Source organism: Schistocerca nitens, chromosome 1, assembly GCF_023898315.1.
Source record: "Schistocerca nitens isolate TAMUIC-IGC-003100 chromosome 1, iqSchNite1.1, whole genome shotgun sequence".
Classification (NCBI taxonomy): domain Eukaryota; kingdom Metazoa; phylum Arthropoda; class Insecta; order Orthoptera; family Acrididae; genus Schistocerca; species Schistocerca nitens.
This window is the reverse complement of record NC_064614.1, coordinates 38508223-38525010: the sequence shown is the minus strand read 5'-3', so window position 1 is coordinate 38525010 and position 16788 is coordinate 38508223. Positions and strand designations below refer to the sequence as shown.

Genomic DNA, 16788 nt, shown 5'->3' with positions numbered 1-16788 from the left:
GATGGGATTTATGGAAAACAGCATGTGAATGAATGAAAATAGTATGTTTTGTAGATATATTTCCCTTACAAATCACACAGGGCAACATCTTTTATTGTGTATTTTTCTTTTTCTTGACACATTCCATACCTGAAAACACTCTTCTCACTGATGGAATCCATCTAAAACCACTATAAATTTGATTGGAAATATAATTTCATGTGACTGTTATTCTGATATAATGAAATGAACATGAGGTAAGTGATTGTTTGTCATACAGGCTGTAAGACTGCTATGGGCTGCAGGAAGCAACTTCCTTGACATCCCACAGGAGTGTCGCAACAGAGCAGTGCATTTAGCAGTAACATCAGGAGATTTAGAGGTAAGTAAAAGCACAACTGGAAATGCATTTGAAGTCAGTATATGTCTTTACTATTCTATGTGCAACCTTCTCCACAGCACATTTGATTAAATTTACAATGATGTTGAATAATTATCCACATTGACATTTGTTATTCTGTTGCTCTCTAGAACTCCCTTATCAGGATTAAATGAATCAGGGAAAAATTCTAAATACTATATACTGAAGAAAAATAATATTCATGCAAACTGAAAAGATTGGCATAGACTGGGATAATGTCCAAGGTGTGCACTGTGATTGCTTTATAAACATAATTTGTTTATTGCATTTTTCCAGTCACTGGTCACATAAATGGTTTTAGTATCAGTTTCTACACTTAGAATATCATTATCAGATTGTCATATCATAACCACAACCAAGTGCAAATCAGAAAGCTGGGTCATAAGTGAAGTACAACACTTAGCACTAAAGCACATTGGTAATGAACACAGTTGTATACACAGATAAGAACTGTTCCTGGACAGAAAGTGCTGCTATTTATACAAACATTGCACATAGCATAATATGCAACAATTAAAAACAAGAAATTTTGTCTATCTTCTAGAAATGACAAATTCAAAATTAAAAATATTTATTGTTGATCGGATGTAAACTGGCGAGCTACAGCATGCCACCCTGCAATGTTAACTGATTCTCCACATTCAATGCAGCACAATCATGGCATTTCTCCTTCTCTTGGAGAAACAGTGGCCCGCTGCTTCAGAAACTCTCATTGTAGACAATTACAACATCCTAGATCTAGATCTTGACAGTAGTCTTCTCTATGCTCAATATGGCAGCACTGCAGAATCCTTATGTTTTGGTTGTTCCATACATCCTCTTCACAATGATGAATATCAATGATATTCACTCTGTTCATAGCTCCACAATCATCAAAATGGCCTTCAGTTTCCTTAAACAAGAAGCTCTCATCATTAATATGTGCCTTAGCATTGTAGTAGGTCCTCATCAGGAGGTACTGAATGATAACTCTGCACTTTTATCTTCTTCAAAAATGGCATAATTCTCAACTTCACATGTGACTCTCACAAGCAACAAAGGATACAACAGTATGTCCCAAAACAGCATTTTAGTAACCCACATTCCACACAGATGTAAAAATCCATACTGAGCATCCCGCACATTATCTTAGTACTCTCGGTCCTTCTCTTTGTGGAGTCCTGGGATGGTATCAAGCCAACACTCTTGCTTCTTTGGTCCTGGTGATGTTTCATGTAGCCATCCTGATTATTAACCATTTCAAACAGGAACAATGTATCCATTATCATTTCAGCCTCGCATCTGTAGAGGAGAATGGTGTGTAGTCTGTGGTGTTTTGCTTTTTTGTGATATATTTGAATGTTATGATGGGCAGTATTGTGCCCCAATCTCTCTGTTCAACATCAATAACTCTGAGAGTGTATTTGCCAATGTCTTATTAAAGCATTCTGTAAAACCATTTGCTGGTGGGTAGTAGACAGTTGTCATCCTGTGGGTGATGTTGCAGTCTGAAATTTCCACTGATACTATTCTTGACTGTGTGGCATCAATAGGTCACATTGACCACACAAATTACAATCTTTGGAACATTAACTGCTCTGACGAGCCGCCATGTTTAGTTCAGTCTGCCTTTGTACTTCATGCAGTGTTCATGTGCATCAGTCTCTATGGTAAAATATATGTGTATACAGAAAACTTGGGAGCTGTTAATTACGTATATTACAATCCGTATCCAGAATCCCATAACTGGAAAACTTTTCCATGATCAGAGGTCATCACAAGGGCTGTCCCATGCTTAAAGAATGATGTCTTTTACAATGAACCTTACAATTTCTAGTGCATTGGCAGTCAACACAGCTTTGGTGCCATGATATTGTGTGAAGTAATTATAGTAAACTAGTAATTATTGACTCTCATTTGTTGACTTTAGGGACTTCCCCAAGAGACTGATTCCAGTCCTGTGGTATGGCACTCCTGCTAGCAGAATTGGTATCAGATGTCCTTAAATAATTGTGGCATGTGCTTCCATTGTTGACGTCCCTTACTGTGGTTCACTTTATGTCTTAGATTAGATTAGATTAGATTTACTTTCATTCCAATTGATCCGTAGTGAGGAGGTCCTCCAGGATGTGGAACATGTCAGAAAAACAACAATACATGACAAATATTTACAACTAAAACAAATAAGCTAATGTACCATTCCACAGGTCCCAAGTGGAATGATCGTCATTTTTTAATGAACACTAAGAGTCATTTTACAAATACTAATGCACTGAAATTAAAATAAAAATGTTTTTTATTTATTTATAAGGTAATACAACTACTGTAATACTTATTTACAATGAACACATTACTGCACTGAAATGGTGCAGAAGTTAGATTATACTAACACACACACACACACACACACACACACACACACACAAATTTTCAATGAACACATTACTGCACTGAAATTGTGCAGAAGTTATGTTGTACTTATATACAAATCAGTTGGTTTTACTAAGAAATTCATCAATGGAGTAGAAGGAGTTGGCCACCAATAAATCCTTTAGGCTTCTCTCAAACTGAATTTCATTGGTTGTTAAGCTTTTTATGGCTGCTGGCAAGTTATTGAAAATATGTGTTCCTGAATAATGCACACCTTTTTGTACAAGACTAAGTGACTTTAAATCCTTGTGAAGATTATTCTTATTTCTAGTATTGATTCCATGAATTGAGCTGTTGGTTTGAAAAAGTGATATATTTTTAATGACAAATTTCATTAAGGAATAAATATATTGGGAAGCAGTAGTTAGTATCCCTAGTTCCCTAAACAGGCTTCTGCAGGATGTTCTTGAGTTCACACCACATATAACTCTCACTGCACGTTTTTGTGCCCGGAAAACTTTAGCTTGGCTTGACGAATTACCCCAAAAAATAATCCCATATGACATTATGGAATGAAAGTAAGCATAGTATGCCATCTTTTTCATTTTTATATCCCCTATGTCTGACAAAATTCGCATTGCAAACAGAGATTTGTTAAGACGCTTCAGCAGTTCTGTGGTGTGCTCCTCCCAGTTGAATTTATTATCAAGCTGTAATCCCAAGAATTTAACACTGTCCACTTCTTCTATCTTCTTGTCATCGTATGTTAGACATACACTCTTGGGACACCCCTTACAAGTTCTGAACTGCATGTAGTGTGTTTTTTCAAAGTTTAGTGACAAAGAATTGGCTAGGAACCAGTGATTAATGTCCACAAATATTTTATTGGCTGATCTTTCTAAGACTACATTTGACTTGCTATTTATTGCAATGTTTGTATCATCGGCAAACAAAACAAACTTGGCATCTGGTAATGTTACTGATGAAAGGTCATTGATATACACAAGAAAAAGTAAGGGCCCCAAAATGGAACCTTGTGGGACCCCACATGTAATTAGTTCCCAGTTGGATGAGGCCTGATAGCTTGATACATGTCTCTTTCCTAATAACACCCTTTGTTTCCAGCCAGAGATATAAGATTTGAACCATTTTGCAGCATTTCCTGTTATACTATAATATTCTAGTTTACTTAAAAGGATATTGTGATTTACACAGTCAAATGCCTTTGACAGATCACAAAATATACCAGTTGCCTGCAATTTTTTGTCTAATGAATTAAGCACATTTTCACTGTAAGTGTAGATAGCCTTCTCAATATCAGAACCTTTTAGAAATCCAAACTGTGACTTTGACAGTATGTTATTTGAGATAAGATGGTTATAAAGACGACTGTACATTACTTTTTCGAAAATTTTTGAGAATGCTGGCAACAGTGAAATTGGACGGAAATTTGATGCTATTTCTTTATCTCCCTTCTTAAACAGAGGCTTAACTTCAGCATATTTCAGCCATTCAGGAAATATTCCACTAATAAACGACTGGTTACACAGATAGCTTAATATGTTACTTAGCTCAGAATCACATTCTTTAATTAACTTTGTTGATATTTCATCATACCCACTAGATGTTTTTGATTTTAAAGCTTTTATGATGGACATTATTTCTGTTGGGGTAGTGAGGGTCAAATTCATATTAAGGAAGTTACTTGAAATGTCTGGTCTAAGGTAATCCATAGCAGCATCTACCGAACCTGACAACCCCATCTTTTCAGTAACAGTTATATAATGTTTGTTAAAAAGTTCTGCAACACTATACACATCTAATGGATTAATGGAGACCTGACAGCTGTGTCTGATTCTGTCTAGAGTCTTCACAAATCCCAGATACTGAACTGTCATGTAAATTCTTCAGAATAATTCACTGTACATAATCTGGGATAACACACAACAATTTTTGCCCCATTGGATCATAGTTCCCCTTATGTAATATTCTGTTTACTACTTAGAAATTTCTTTCAGTAAGTTCCTCCTCCTTCAAGGCCTCTATTGTTTCCAGCAGTTCTAGATCTTCCACTTGTTCAACAGTAATGTCATTTAATGTAGCAATGGCTGAGATTTCATCCGCACTGCTGTGCTCAGCCAAAGGATTCCTTGAAAGGCAGTTGGCATCCACGTGTTTGCTATGCTTTAGTGTACCACTGTGATTCGTACTCCTAAAGCCTCAGTGCGCATCACACCACTCAATCCAATGGATTCTTCAGGCAAGTCAGTCAATATGTGAATGGTGGTCCATTACAATATTGAATGGTTTGAAAAAACACCATTGTAGGGTAGCTCATCTCAGATTTAGAGCATATTCTGGAAGCATAAATTATCACCATTTCAGCAACTTCGGGTGAATTGGCACAAGAACTGCAACTGCGCCAATCCCAGGGCCACGTGTTGGTTTAAAGTTCTGTTCCACCATTCTCTTCACACAATGCTAGAACTGGAGAAGATGTTAGCACCTCCTTAAGAACAAGGGATTATCTTTCTTGCACCCTATTTCAGGAAATTTTGGTGTCTCTCTGCAATAGTTGTTACAAGCAGTGTGTCTTGGTATAGCAGTCAGAAGTCCTTTATGAATCGTCAGTGGTATAAACACATTCCAAGAAAGTTTCTCACATCACAAGTTCACCAAGGCATCATAAAATATGTGACTGATCTTATTTGCTTTGGACTGGAATGGAATGGACTCCATAACTATTAACTAGGTGTCCCAGGGTTTTTATTTCTTGGGTAACAGAGAAGCACTTTTTTGTATTCAAGTGAAGATCTGTGGTGTTAACACTCTTCTACACACATGTTATTCAAATATCTGCAAAAAATGACAATATCATCCAGGTACCAAAGACACGTTATCCATTTAAAATGTCAAAGCAGGTTGTCCTTCATATGCTCAAAGGTGGATGGGATGTTACATAGTCAAAACAGCACAAATTTGAACTCGTAGAGGCAGTCAGATGTTCTGAAGGCAGTCTTTTCCTGGTCAATCTTGTCATCTTCAATATTCCAGTAGCACGTCTGCTTGTCCATAGGTGAGAGATACTTTGCTCCTTTCAAACAGTCGAGGGTGCCACTAATGTGTGGAAATGGGTAGACGCCTATTTTCATGATTTTGTTTGTGCATCAGTAGTCTATATAGAAATGCATTGTGCCGTAGTACTTCTTTTTGAGAACCACAGCAGAGAACCAAAATCTCTGTGAAGATTCAATGATGTCATCTTGAAGCTCAGCTAATGACATCATTTCATGTCTTGGCTATGAATGAAATAAGACACATGTATGCTATTTGAATATGTGCAAATTAGTCTAACATGTAAGGAATAAGTTAGCTTGCAGAAGTTATTATCTGTGAAAGTTGACAACATGAAGTGATGGAACTGAAAAATATTATACGAGCACCAAAATTATTTCAAGAATAGATAAGTATTTTAATAAATTCCCTTAACCAGCTATAGTCTTAGGAGAAGAAGCTTGTGGGAGATCGATGTAGCTGATAACTCAAGAGAAGAGGATCAGCTACACACAATGTGCAAGTTTACTGAATTGAGAGACATGTGTGCCTTGCAACTCAATACCACGCAGTCTCTTGTTATCTGAAAATATTAGACTCATTTACACATATTCAAATAGCATACATGTGTTTTGCTTTGCTCATAGTCAAAACATGAAGTAATTCAAAAGTCTCCAGCCTCAAGTGAGTCCAATACATGAATGTGCTAAGCAATCTATATTCAATTGTTCCTTAGTATTTTTTTACAATCACCACAGACACTAACACATCAAAGAATACAACATAATTATTCGTTGAGTTCTGCTCACATCTTCTGTGGTACTGGCAGCAAACACTTGTCATCATCAGTGACTCACCCCTCTTACAGTCTTCTAATAACAAACTTCTGACCTGCACATAGAAACAGGTGGATCAGTAGAAACGTTCTCACTCTCCCGCACTCGTACCTAAAATATCGAGTGTTCAAGGCTTTTGAAGGCTGAGTGTTTCTAGAATTTACACCGTAATTCTTGAGGCACTACAAGTTTGATAGAGCTAGCTCCATTGCATTGTCTGTGTGTTAGTTGAGCACAATTCTTTGTTGGTGGCATCCTAAATTGATTCAGATGTTCCTATGCACATATCTCTAGGGATGAGCTGTGGCTGTTCATGACAGTGATCTAAAGTTACTTTTGATCATCTGTAGTGCTTATGAGCATCACTGTTATGTATGAGGATAATCCCAAAAGTAAGGTCTCCTATTTTTTTTATAAGTACATAGACCTGTTTATTTGTACAATGGTTTACATCAGTTTACAGCTTGAACATTTAGCTATTTTGTGACATAATCACCATTTCTGTCGATGCATTTTTGTAGACACTGTGGCAGTTTTTGTATGCCAATGTCATACCAGCTCGCCACCATTCTATTCAGAAAGTTATGTACCTCTTCTTTCACCTCGTCATCGGAGCTGAATCGCTTTCCGGCCAAATGTTCTTTTAACCTAGGGAATAGGTGACAGTCACTGGGTGCCAAGTCAGGACTATAGGGTGGGTGGGTGATTATGTTCCACTGAAACTGTTGCAGGAGAGCAACAGTTTGCCGAGCAACGTGTGGACGAGCGTTTTCATGGAGAATGTGTACGCCCTTGCTCAACATTCCTCTTCTCTGGTTCTGAATTGCACGTTTGAGTTTTTTCAGAGCCTCACAGTACCTGTCAGCGTTAATTGTGATCCCAGTTGGCATAAAGATGACAAACAATACCCCTTTCCAATCCCAAAAAACGGTCGTCATGACTTTCCCGGCAGACTGTGTTTGTCTGATTTTCTGCAGCTTTGGCGAAGAAGGATGCTGCCACTGGCATGATTGTTGCTAGGTCTCGGGTGTAAAGTGGTATGCCCAGGTTTCGTCACTCGTGACAATTAAGTCCAGAAAGTTGTCCTGTTTGGCTGCAAGGTGGTGAAGAAAGGCACAGGAAGCATCAACTCGTTGCCGCATGTGGTCCTCAGTCAGCTTGTGTGGCACCCACCTTGCACACACCTGCCAGTAGTTCATTGTTTCCATTAAAATTCTGTGAGTGATGCTTTGGGAAACTTCAGGAACCAACGTGCAGAGATCACCCAGGGTGATCCGCAAATCTTCATGCATGCTTTGCTCAACATTCAATACTGTCTCTTCAGAAATTGACAGTCTCCACCTCCTTTGTTCATCATGACTTTTGGTCCGATCAGATGAAAACTCTCTACACCACTTACAAACATTTTTGACGTCCATGCACAACTCAACATACACTTCTGTCAATTGGCGATGGATGTCAATTGGCGCAGTGCCCTTTGTGTTCAAAAACCAAATAACTGTGTGCAATTTGCACTTGGCAGTAACATCCAACGGGAGCTCCATTCTCATCTGCTGCCAAGTGCCAAGGCAAGAATGAGCGCCTCAGCATGGCATGCACGTGTTTACACACAGCACGTGAAGCACTCTTTATAACAGTGTGACCAACTGCCACACAAATAGAGGTCCGTACTTATAAAAAATAGGAGACCCCACTTTTGGGATTACCCTCGTAGAATTCTTTTGAGAGCATGAGTAGCTGTTTGTGATCAACAGAAGATTTACAGTTGAACTGAGCATCTAGACTGATAACTGGAACTCTTCTCATTGATGATGCTGATCTTCAATGGCAAACGATCACGTAGAACAATATTTGTTACGTGAGCTTATTGGAATATCTTTTTTCAATCTGTAGCTCTGATCTTTGATAGCCTATGACTGCTTGTGATGCCTGCTAGAAGTCCTATCTGAGAATAATATTATGACCAAATCCTGTTAAAACATCAAAGCGAAAGGTGCTCTGTACTGCCATTGATAGTTTTTCATACAAAACATTTTCCTGTCAGCTGGATGTATTTCACTTTTGTGTTTCCACACAGTTGCTTCAGCTGGCAAAGGTAATCATTCAGTATTTCAGAAAAAGAAGACACTGAACTGAGTAGTGCCCAGACAGGTTGGCTGTTGATGATGACATTGATGGAATTTCCTGTCATCTTAGTAACTGTTGTCCAAAGAAGATTTTCATCTCTTGTGGCCTCACTTCCATATATGGTTGCCTCACTTAGTTTTCCTGAATTCAGCATCTAGATAAGCAGCTGGTACATTTCTATGGCAACAGGTAATATCTACAGCATGTTTGAAAGTGGTCTCATAGAGAGTATGCTAATGAATTTGCCCCACAAGTCGACTGCGATCATCTGCAGTTGACTGGTATGAATAGGACTGTTGTGATCATTGACGCCTTGTGGCATAATAGTCATTGACACTGATCTTCTTTCTCTGCTGTGGTGTATGAGTCATCCAGGGCATTTACAGTGCAAACATACCAGTGTGTTGTTTTCCATTCTCCAAATGTCTGTTCTTCTGCAGGGCACTGAATTTGGCGAAACAGTTGATTTGTTCTGGCATTGTCTCATTGCTGGAGTGTTGTTTGATAGTGGCAGCATAAGTCTGAGTTGGCTGAGTCCATTTTTCATTGCACTTTAGACTGGTGCCAGGGATTGGTGCTAAAGATCAATACACCTCTTCTTCAACATTCTCTATTGCCACCAGATGTACTGGGACAAAATTCATGGCTGCTATGTCTTGCGTACTTGGTCCAACATTTCTGGCTGCCATAAACTTTATCCTTTCTCTTACTATATGGCATATGAGATACATGTTATCATGGTGGCCTTTGCACTTGACATGAGTCCAGCACTGTGAAATTTGTTTTTGTTTGAGAAAACAACTATGCACAAAGTACTTAGATTTGTTCTCAGTGATCTTGCAGAAGTCAAAATTGTGTAGTTAGTATCCCCAGACTGACATATCCTGCTTTGCAGGATCTTGTATAATGGATTTAACTGCCATATGTAAAATGTTGACCATTAGTTTCAATAATATACATGACTTTTTTACACGCCTTGCTCCACAACTTTTAAGAACCATGAAGTTGTAGCACAACACAACAGCTTAATGAGAGTTTATACGAACATCTGTATTTTAAGCCAGGTTTCCACTTGCAAGAAAATGATGCCACATGGCTGCTACTTGATTACCATTGTTGAAGAAGTGTGTGGAAACATTCAAATTTCTGTGGTGCCCCTGAGTGATGTCACTTTTAGCCATGCCGCAAAAAGTTAAAAACGCTTTAACTTTGTGATGCCATTTTCCTTCTCCCACCATCAATTAGTGCCAGAAAGGGCTGCCATCTTCAAAACTAACATGCTGTAAATGATGGTTTTCATATTTATACTTTACATAGTTTCAATGATCTATTGCATTAAGGATCTCTCAGATATGTATTGTTTTGAGTGCAGTTCATTATGCTTCAGTGGCAGGATGTGACTTTGGTGTATAAAGGTATGCCATCGTTGTTATGAGCACATTATGGTTAATTTATGAGGTGAAAGTATACGATGTTTTTATTACATGAGGTATTGATAAAATTTGTGTGTGAATAATCAATTTTATTTATTTATTTATTTATATACTTGTTCCATAGATCTGTACATGTGAGCAAGTCACTCAGATGTGGAACGTGTCAATGTACATAATAAAATACATAGAATAAAGACATTGTTATAGTATTAATAACAGTGCACAAAAGTCATACTTATTAGCTTAAAAACTAGTCAACATAAATGTGAAGATAGCAGTTTCATATTTAGGGCATTATTGCATCTATTTTAACCTTGAACAGCAATCAAAACTTCCCACTTTGGGTTTAAAAGTGACCCAAAAATGGAAATGAGAAAAACAGGAATTTTTACATTAGGGCATTATTACATTAGTTTAACAGTAAACAGTGTCAAAAAATTTAAAAACATCTTTCCAATCTGGGTTTTACTTATTTCTCTGAAAGAATTCCTCTAGTGAATAAAGTGAGGTCTCAAGTAAATAATTTTTCAAGCTACGTTTAAATACTGATGTACTACTCCTTATACTTTTGATGCTGTTGGGTAGGGAATTGAAAATTTTCGTTCCAGCGTACTTTACCCCTTTCTGAATAAGTGTCAAGCTGTTTAACTCACAGTGGAAATCCTCTTTTCTTCTGGTGTTATGTTCATGATGTAGGCAATTCGTTTCATACAGAGTGGGGTTATTTATTATGAAGCAAATATTATTTAATTGGTGAAACCTTATTTATGGTTTCACGACAGCTCAGTTTATTCTAAAAATGGTGAAAATTAATGCAATACTGGCAGTATATTCAGATTCTAGTACTGGAACCTTCAATTCTCCTTATACACTTACGCAGGGGATTTGAAAAAACACCGTAACAAGGTTTCTGGTGGCAGAATTTTAATGGAAGAGATAAACTATATTACACAAAGCATAGCTCCAAAACTCAGTGTACAATAAATTTGATATTTCAGTGTATTTAACTGATGAGTGGTGCTAGAGTGAAAATATTAGTTTTTAAATGAATCTTTAGGACATTGTAAAAAGCATCCAGCATATCACAGTAAACTTTGCAAATGTGCTTTTGAGATGTGGTATATGCCCAAATATTGGAAACGTGTAATCGTCAGATGTCAAACATCGTAGTGTCAGTTCTACTTTTACTTGAGGCAACACTGCATCTTTAATGTGAGTACCAGATTTTTTTTAACAGAGCTAAAATCACAAGTCTACTAGTAGTCAAAATTAGCTTTCATTATTCAAAATTGTTTCACGCTTGGGTATTTCTTTAGCATAAATTCCACTTCCAAATCCAACACTTGTGTTTTCTCTTTTTTATTGGATTTGCGGCTCAGATCTATACCATAACCTGAATGACAACACCAGTGCCTGTATGAATAATCTCAGCTGATGCCGTATTGAGAACAGTATCATGGCAATTTTGACACATGTATGTGGTAACAACAGCACACAGCATCAATGCTATATCAGCCATCATGTCACTTGCTGTGACATTATTTTTGTTGCATGAGAAAATCCAGCTTGAACACATCTCTCAAGCCATTCCCCACCTGGCTTTCAGTGTCAAACATGGTGCACTTGGTCCAAAGTCAAGACAACTTTTACATTTTAACCTCTCAATTCAGACCACTTCTAACAGTTCAGATTTATGTTAAATATTAAACATTTGTTGGCAATTTTCATATAGTGTCTTGACCTCTTTATAATGATCAGTAACTGTAAAATTATAATTTAGCATTCCCGTTTTTAATACATGATGAAACTTAATCTCAGCAGCTGTTTTGGGATTTGTCAAACCAAATTACAATCTAATGTCATCTTTTCTCTGAACACAACTTTTCATGTGAATCTTCAGGTTTTGGCAGCGCAAAGACTGTTCCATTAAGTTCCGGGTGTGCAGCTGCAAGAAATCTCCTTCTTCTTCTTCTTCTAATATTTCGGCTGTATACCATCCAGCCACCTTCAGAGTGAGTCGCAATACTGCCGCTCCAGTGCTTGCTTCGTCCCTTTATGCTCGTGTACCGCGCGAGTGCACATGCGGCCACAGATGCAAATGTGCCAGAGACATTGGTCAGTGGCAGAGACGTGCATAATGCGCGAGTTGTATTTATGACTCTGCAGTCGATCTGTGTTGGCATATCGATATATCATTGTGAGCTGCACTGTGGCGACGTCTTTGTGAGTTTATTACAGCAAGTGCCGGATTCCATGATTTTTTCAGATTGAAACCACTACCTCTATTAATTAAATTCGTTGTCAAGTGAATTTCAATTGCCTCCTTCACTATCGAGTCAAAAGGATGACGTAGTTGCCAAAATTTCGATGTTGTCATAGAACATACTGTGACCATTATCAATACAGTGCTCTGCCACTGCCGACTTGTTAGGTTGTAAAAGTCGTGTGTACCTCCAGTGTTCTGTACATCTTTCTTGGACAGTACGAGTTCTTTGTCCGATGTAAGAAAGGCCTCATTCACATGGAATTTTGTAAACTCCAGATTTTCGGAGCAGAAAATCATTTTTGGTGGAGCCCACAAGTGCAGCTGTCTTGGGTAGAGGACGAAAAATCACTTTTACTTTGTGTCTGCCGAGAATCTGTCCTATTTTTGATGAGAGGCTACCCACATATGGCAGGAAGGCCGTCGATTTAAAGGTTTCTTCATCTTCTTCTGCTTTGTTTGTGGCCTCTCTCGGTTTCATTTTCAGTGCCCTCTGTATTTGTTGTGGAGAGTACCCATTGTCTTCAAACACTCTTTGTAAGTGGGAAAGTTCATCTTGCAGACTGCTTTCGTCAGAAATAATATGCGCTCTGTGGGTCAAAGTTCAGAGAACACTCATTGTCTGGGCAGGATGGTGGCAGCTATTTGCACGTAAATACAGATCGGTGTGCATCGGCTTCCTATACACTTCATGTCCCAAAGTGTATTATATACCGGAGGTACACACGACTTTTACAACCAATTCGGCAGTGGCGGAGCACTGTATTGATAATTGTCACAGTATGTTGTATGACAACGTCGAAATTTTGGCAACTACATCATCCTTTTGGGACTCGATAGTGAAGGAGGCAATTGAAATTCACTTGACAATGAATTTAATTAATAGACATAGTGGTTTCTATCTGGATAAATCATGGAATCCGGCACTTGCTGTAATAAACTCACAAAGACGTCGCCACAGTGCAGCTCACAATGATATATCGACATGCCAACACAGATCGACTGCGGAGTGCATTATGCACGTCTCTGCCGCTGACCAACGTGTCTGGCGCATTTGCATCTGTGGCTGCATGTGCAGTCACGCGGTACACGAGTATAAAGGGACGAAGCAAGCAGTGGAGCGGCAAACTCCTGTCCGGCCGGATGTGGGGTCTGCATCCTTCCACCATCCTTCACACCTACAAATCCATGATCCGCCCAATCCTTTGTTATGCCAGCATCGCTTGGATTTCCGCCCCTCCCCGGTTCTATAAAGCCCTCCAAATCTTCGAACGCCATGCACTCCACCTCGCCTTCCACATCTGCCTTCCGTCCCCCACACGCATCCTCTACGACTTCATCCCCTTCCCCCACCTTCTCCTTTTCCTTGAACACATCCGCACACTATATATTGTCCACCGCCTTGATCCCCCTCACCCCCTGATGTCTCCCTTCCTCTCCACTCCCAACCAGTTGCCGCGCCTTTACCGTTGTGTCCCTCCCTCTCTCCATCTCCACACCCACCATCTCCTTTCCCAACACAACTTCCACCATCTACCCCTCCCGGATGATGAGCTTCGCCCTGACATCTACCCTTCCTACCAACTCTAACCCCCTCTTCCTGCCTCCTCCTCAGGGCTCCCTCTCCTCCCCCTCCCTCCTCCTGAGCGGCTTTCCCCTCCTACTCCCCCTCCATCTCTTGTGCCTCCTTTCAGTGTCTCTGCGCTCCCTCCTACCCTGTCTTCTCTTTTCCTCTCCCACCCCACGTGTCTCCTGCCTCTTCGTGAACCCACGGTTGCCCCTCCTCTCTTCATCCCGCCGCTTCCTCAGCTGCCCCATGCTCTCCCCTCCTTTTCCATCCTGTCTGACCTTTCCCTCGGCAGGTCCCACCTGGTAGTTTTACTCTTTGTTGTGTGTGCTCCAAGTGGGTTTTAAGTGTGTTGTTTCGGAGTGTTTTTAATACTGTGGCCAACTTTTAACCTGTGCATTCGCATTCAGTGTCTTCTCTGTGTTTCAAGAATCGCCAACTGTGTTTTTTAACTTTCTGGTGACTTTTTTTTAACTGTCCCCCATGAACGTCTACATGTCCATGTCTTTTTACCTCCATTTTCTCCCCTTCCTCTGTTTTATGTTCCCCTTTTTTATCTCCTTATGTATGTATCATTTTATTCTTGTTTTAGTTGTCGTGCCTCTTGGCTGAAGAGCGGCAGATTGTGCCGCTGACAGCCCTCCCCTGCCCGGGGAATAAAATCACACTAAAAAAAAAAAAAAAAAAAAAAAAAACAAAAAAAAAAAAAAACAAGTGGAGCGGCAGTCTTGCGACTCACTCTGAAGATGGCTGGACGGTATACAGCCGAAATATTAGAAGAAGAAGGAGATTTCTTGCGGCTGCATACCCAAAACTTAATGGAACAACTTTTCATGTTTTACAAAGTTTTTCAGTGTTATAAAGATCTAAATATTTTGTTAGTAAAAGTATTTTTGAGAAATTTGTGTGTCTTAGAATTTCCATTTAAGATGAAATTTATGTATTTGATACTTGGATTTCATCCCAACACCATTGTTGTGACATAATCTAAAATTTATTGCATTTAATTCATACTCCAAGCTTTAAATTATTGACTTGTAATGACTTTTGATAATTTTCTTTGCAGGTATTCTTTATCTCCTTTTCTTCTTTAATTCCCTTCAGGTAAATCTGGAATCTCTTTCACATTTGCTATACTCTCTTCACTTTCTCCCCCAACTGATAGCTTAGAGAGAGCATCTGCAATAAGGTTTTCCTTCCCCTATATATACTTAAAATATAATAAACTTCATTGACACTGAGGAGCTTCATGCACAAATCAGCATGGTTTTAAAACTATGGATGAATGGCAACAGGCAGATTACATATTTGTAGATTTCCGGACAGCATTTGACACGGCGTCCTATTGCAGGTTGTTAATGAAGGTATGAGCATGTGGAATAAGTTCACAGATATGTGAGTGGCTCGAAGACTTCTTTAATAATAGAATGCAGTATGTTTTCCTTGATGGTGAGTGTTCATCACAGTCAAGGATATTGTCAGGAGTGCTCAAGGAATATATGATAGGACCACTATTGTTCTCTATGTACATAAAAGATTTGACAGGCAGGTTGGGCAGCAATCTGCAGTTGTTTGCTAATAATGGCATGGTATATGGTAAGGTGTCAAAGTTTAGTGACTGTAGGAAGATACAAGTCAACTTAGACAAAATTTCCAGTTGGTGTGATGAATGGCAGCTAGCCCTAAATGTGGAAAAATGTAAGTTAATGCGGATGAGTAGGAAGCTCAAACCTGTAATGTTAGGATGCAGCATTATTAGTTTCCTACTTGACACAGGGAAGGCAATGTTCTTTTCGAGAAACACTATTGAGAAAATTTAGAGAACTGGCATTTGAAGCTGACTGCCGAACAATTCTAAAGCCGCCGACATACATTGCTTGTGAGGAGCATGAAGTTAAGGTAAGAGAAATTAGGGCTCATATGGAGGCTTATAGACAGTCTTTTTTCCCTCTCTCAATTTGGGAGTGCAACAGGAAGGAAATGATATGTAGTACATGGTATGCTCCGCCATGCACTGTACGGTGGCTTGCAGAGTATGTATGTAGATATAGATGTAAATATATCTAAAAACAAAGATGATGTGACTTACCGAACGAAAGTGCTGGCAGGTCGATAGACACACAAACAAACACAAACACACACACAAAATTCAAGCTTTCGCAACAAACTGTTGCCTCATCAGGAAAGAGGGGAAGGAGAGGGAAAGACGAAAGGATGTGGGTTTTAAGGGAGAGGGTAAGGAGTCATTCCAATCCCGGGAGTGGAAAGACTTACCTTAGGGGGAAAAAAGGATGGGTATACACTCGCACACATGTGTGTATACTAGGGCTGATATGACCAAAGAACTACTGGATTACATGCAGTATCAACTTTAATCATACATGGACAAGTAAACAATTGTGAATGTTACAAATGCAAGAAATGAAGGTGTAGGATAATGTATTTAGGTATATTATCCATATGCAAGTTATTTTTGTACATTTAATTATTTTTTGGAATAAAGGTTTAAATACCATACCAAACTTTTTCAGTTTGAGATTTTTAAAAGTATGTAGACATTTGTAAATGTGTTTTTGTGCACTAATTTACCAAGAAATAAAAGGAACATAGGAAAGGGAAGGCACAGAAAGAAGCGTTTGCTACAAAATTATGAAAAATGAGCTTATGAAATGAAGCCACTGTGTGGTGGTTCTAAGGAGAATTGTACAAATACTATTTACTGTTTTATTTGCTTCTTATTCAAATAAACATATATATCA

General features: G+C 38.9%; 1 protein-coding gene across 1 annotated transcript in view; it reads left to right on the top strand.

The window, feature by feature from the left end:
• Positions 1–16788, top strand: part of LOC126191592 (ankyrin repeat domain-containing protein 12-like) — an 88930-nt gene that overhangs the window by 50100 nt on the left and 22042 nt on the right. Inside the window, exon 5 of the mRNA XM_049942848.1 lies at positions 260–361. Coding sequence (XP_049798805.1) covers positions 260–361 — 102 coding nt within the window. The remainder of the gene's footprint in view (positions 1–259; positions 362–16788) is intronic.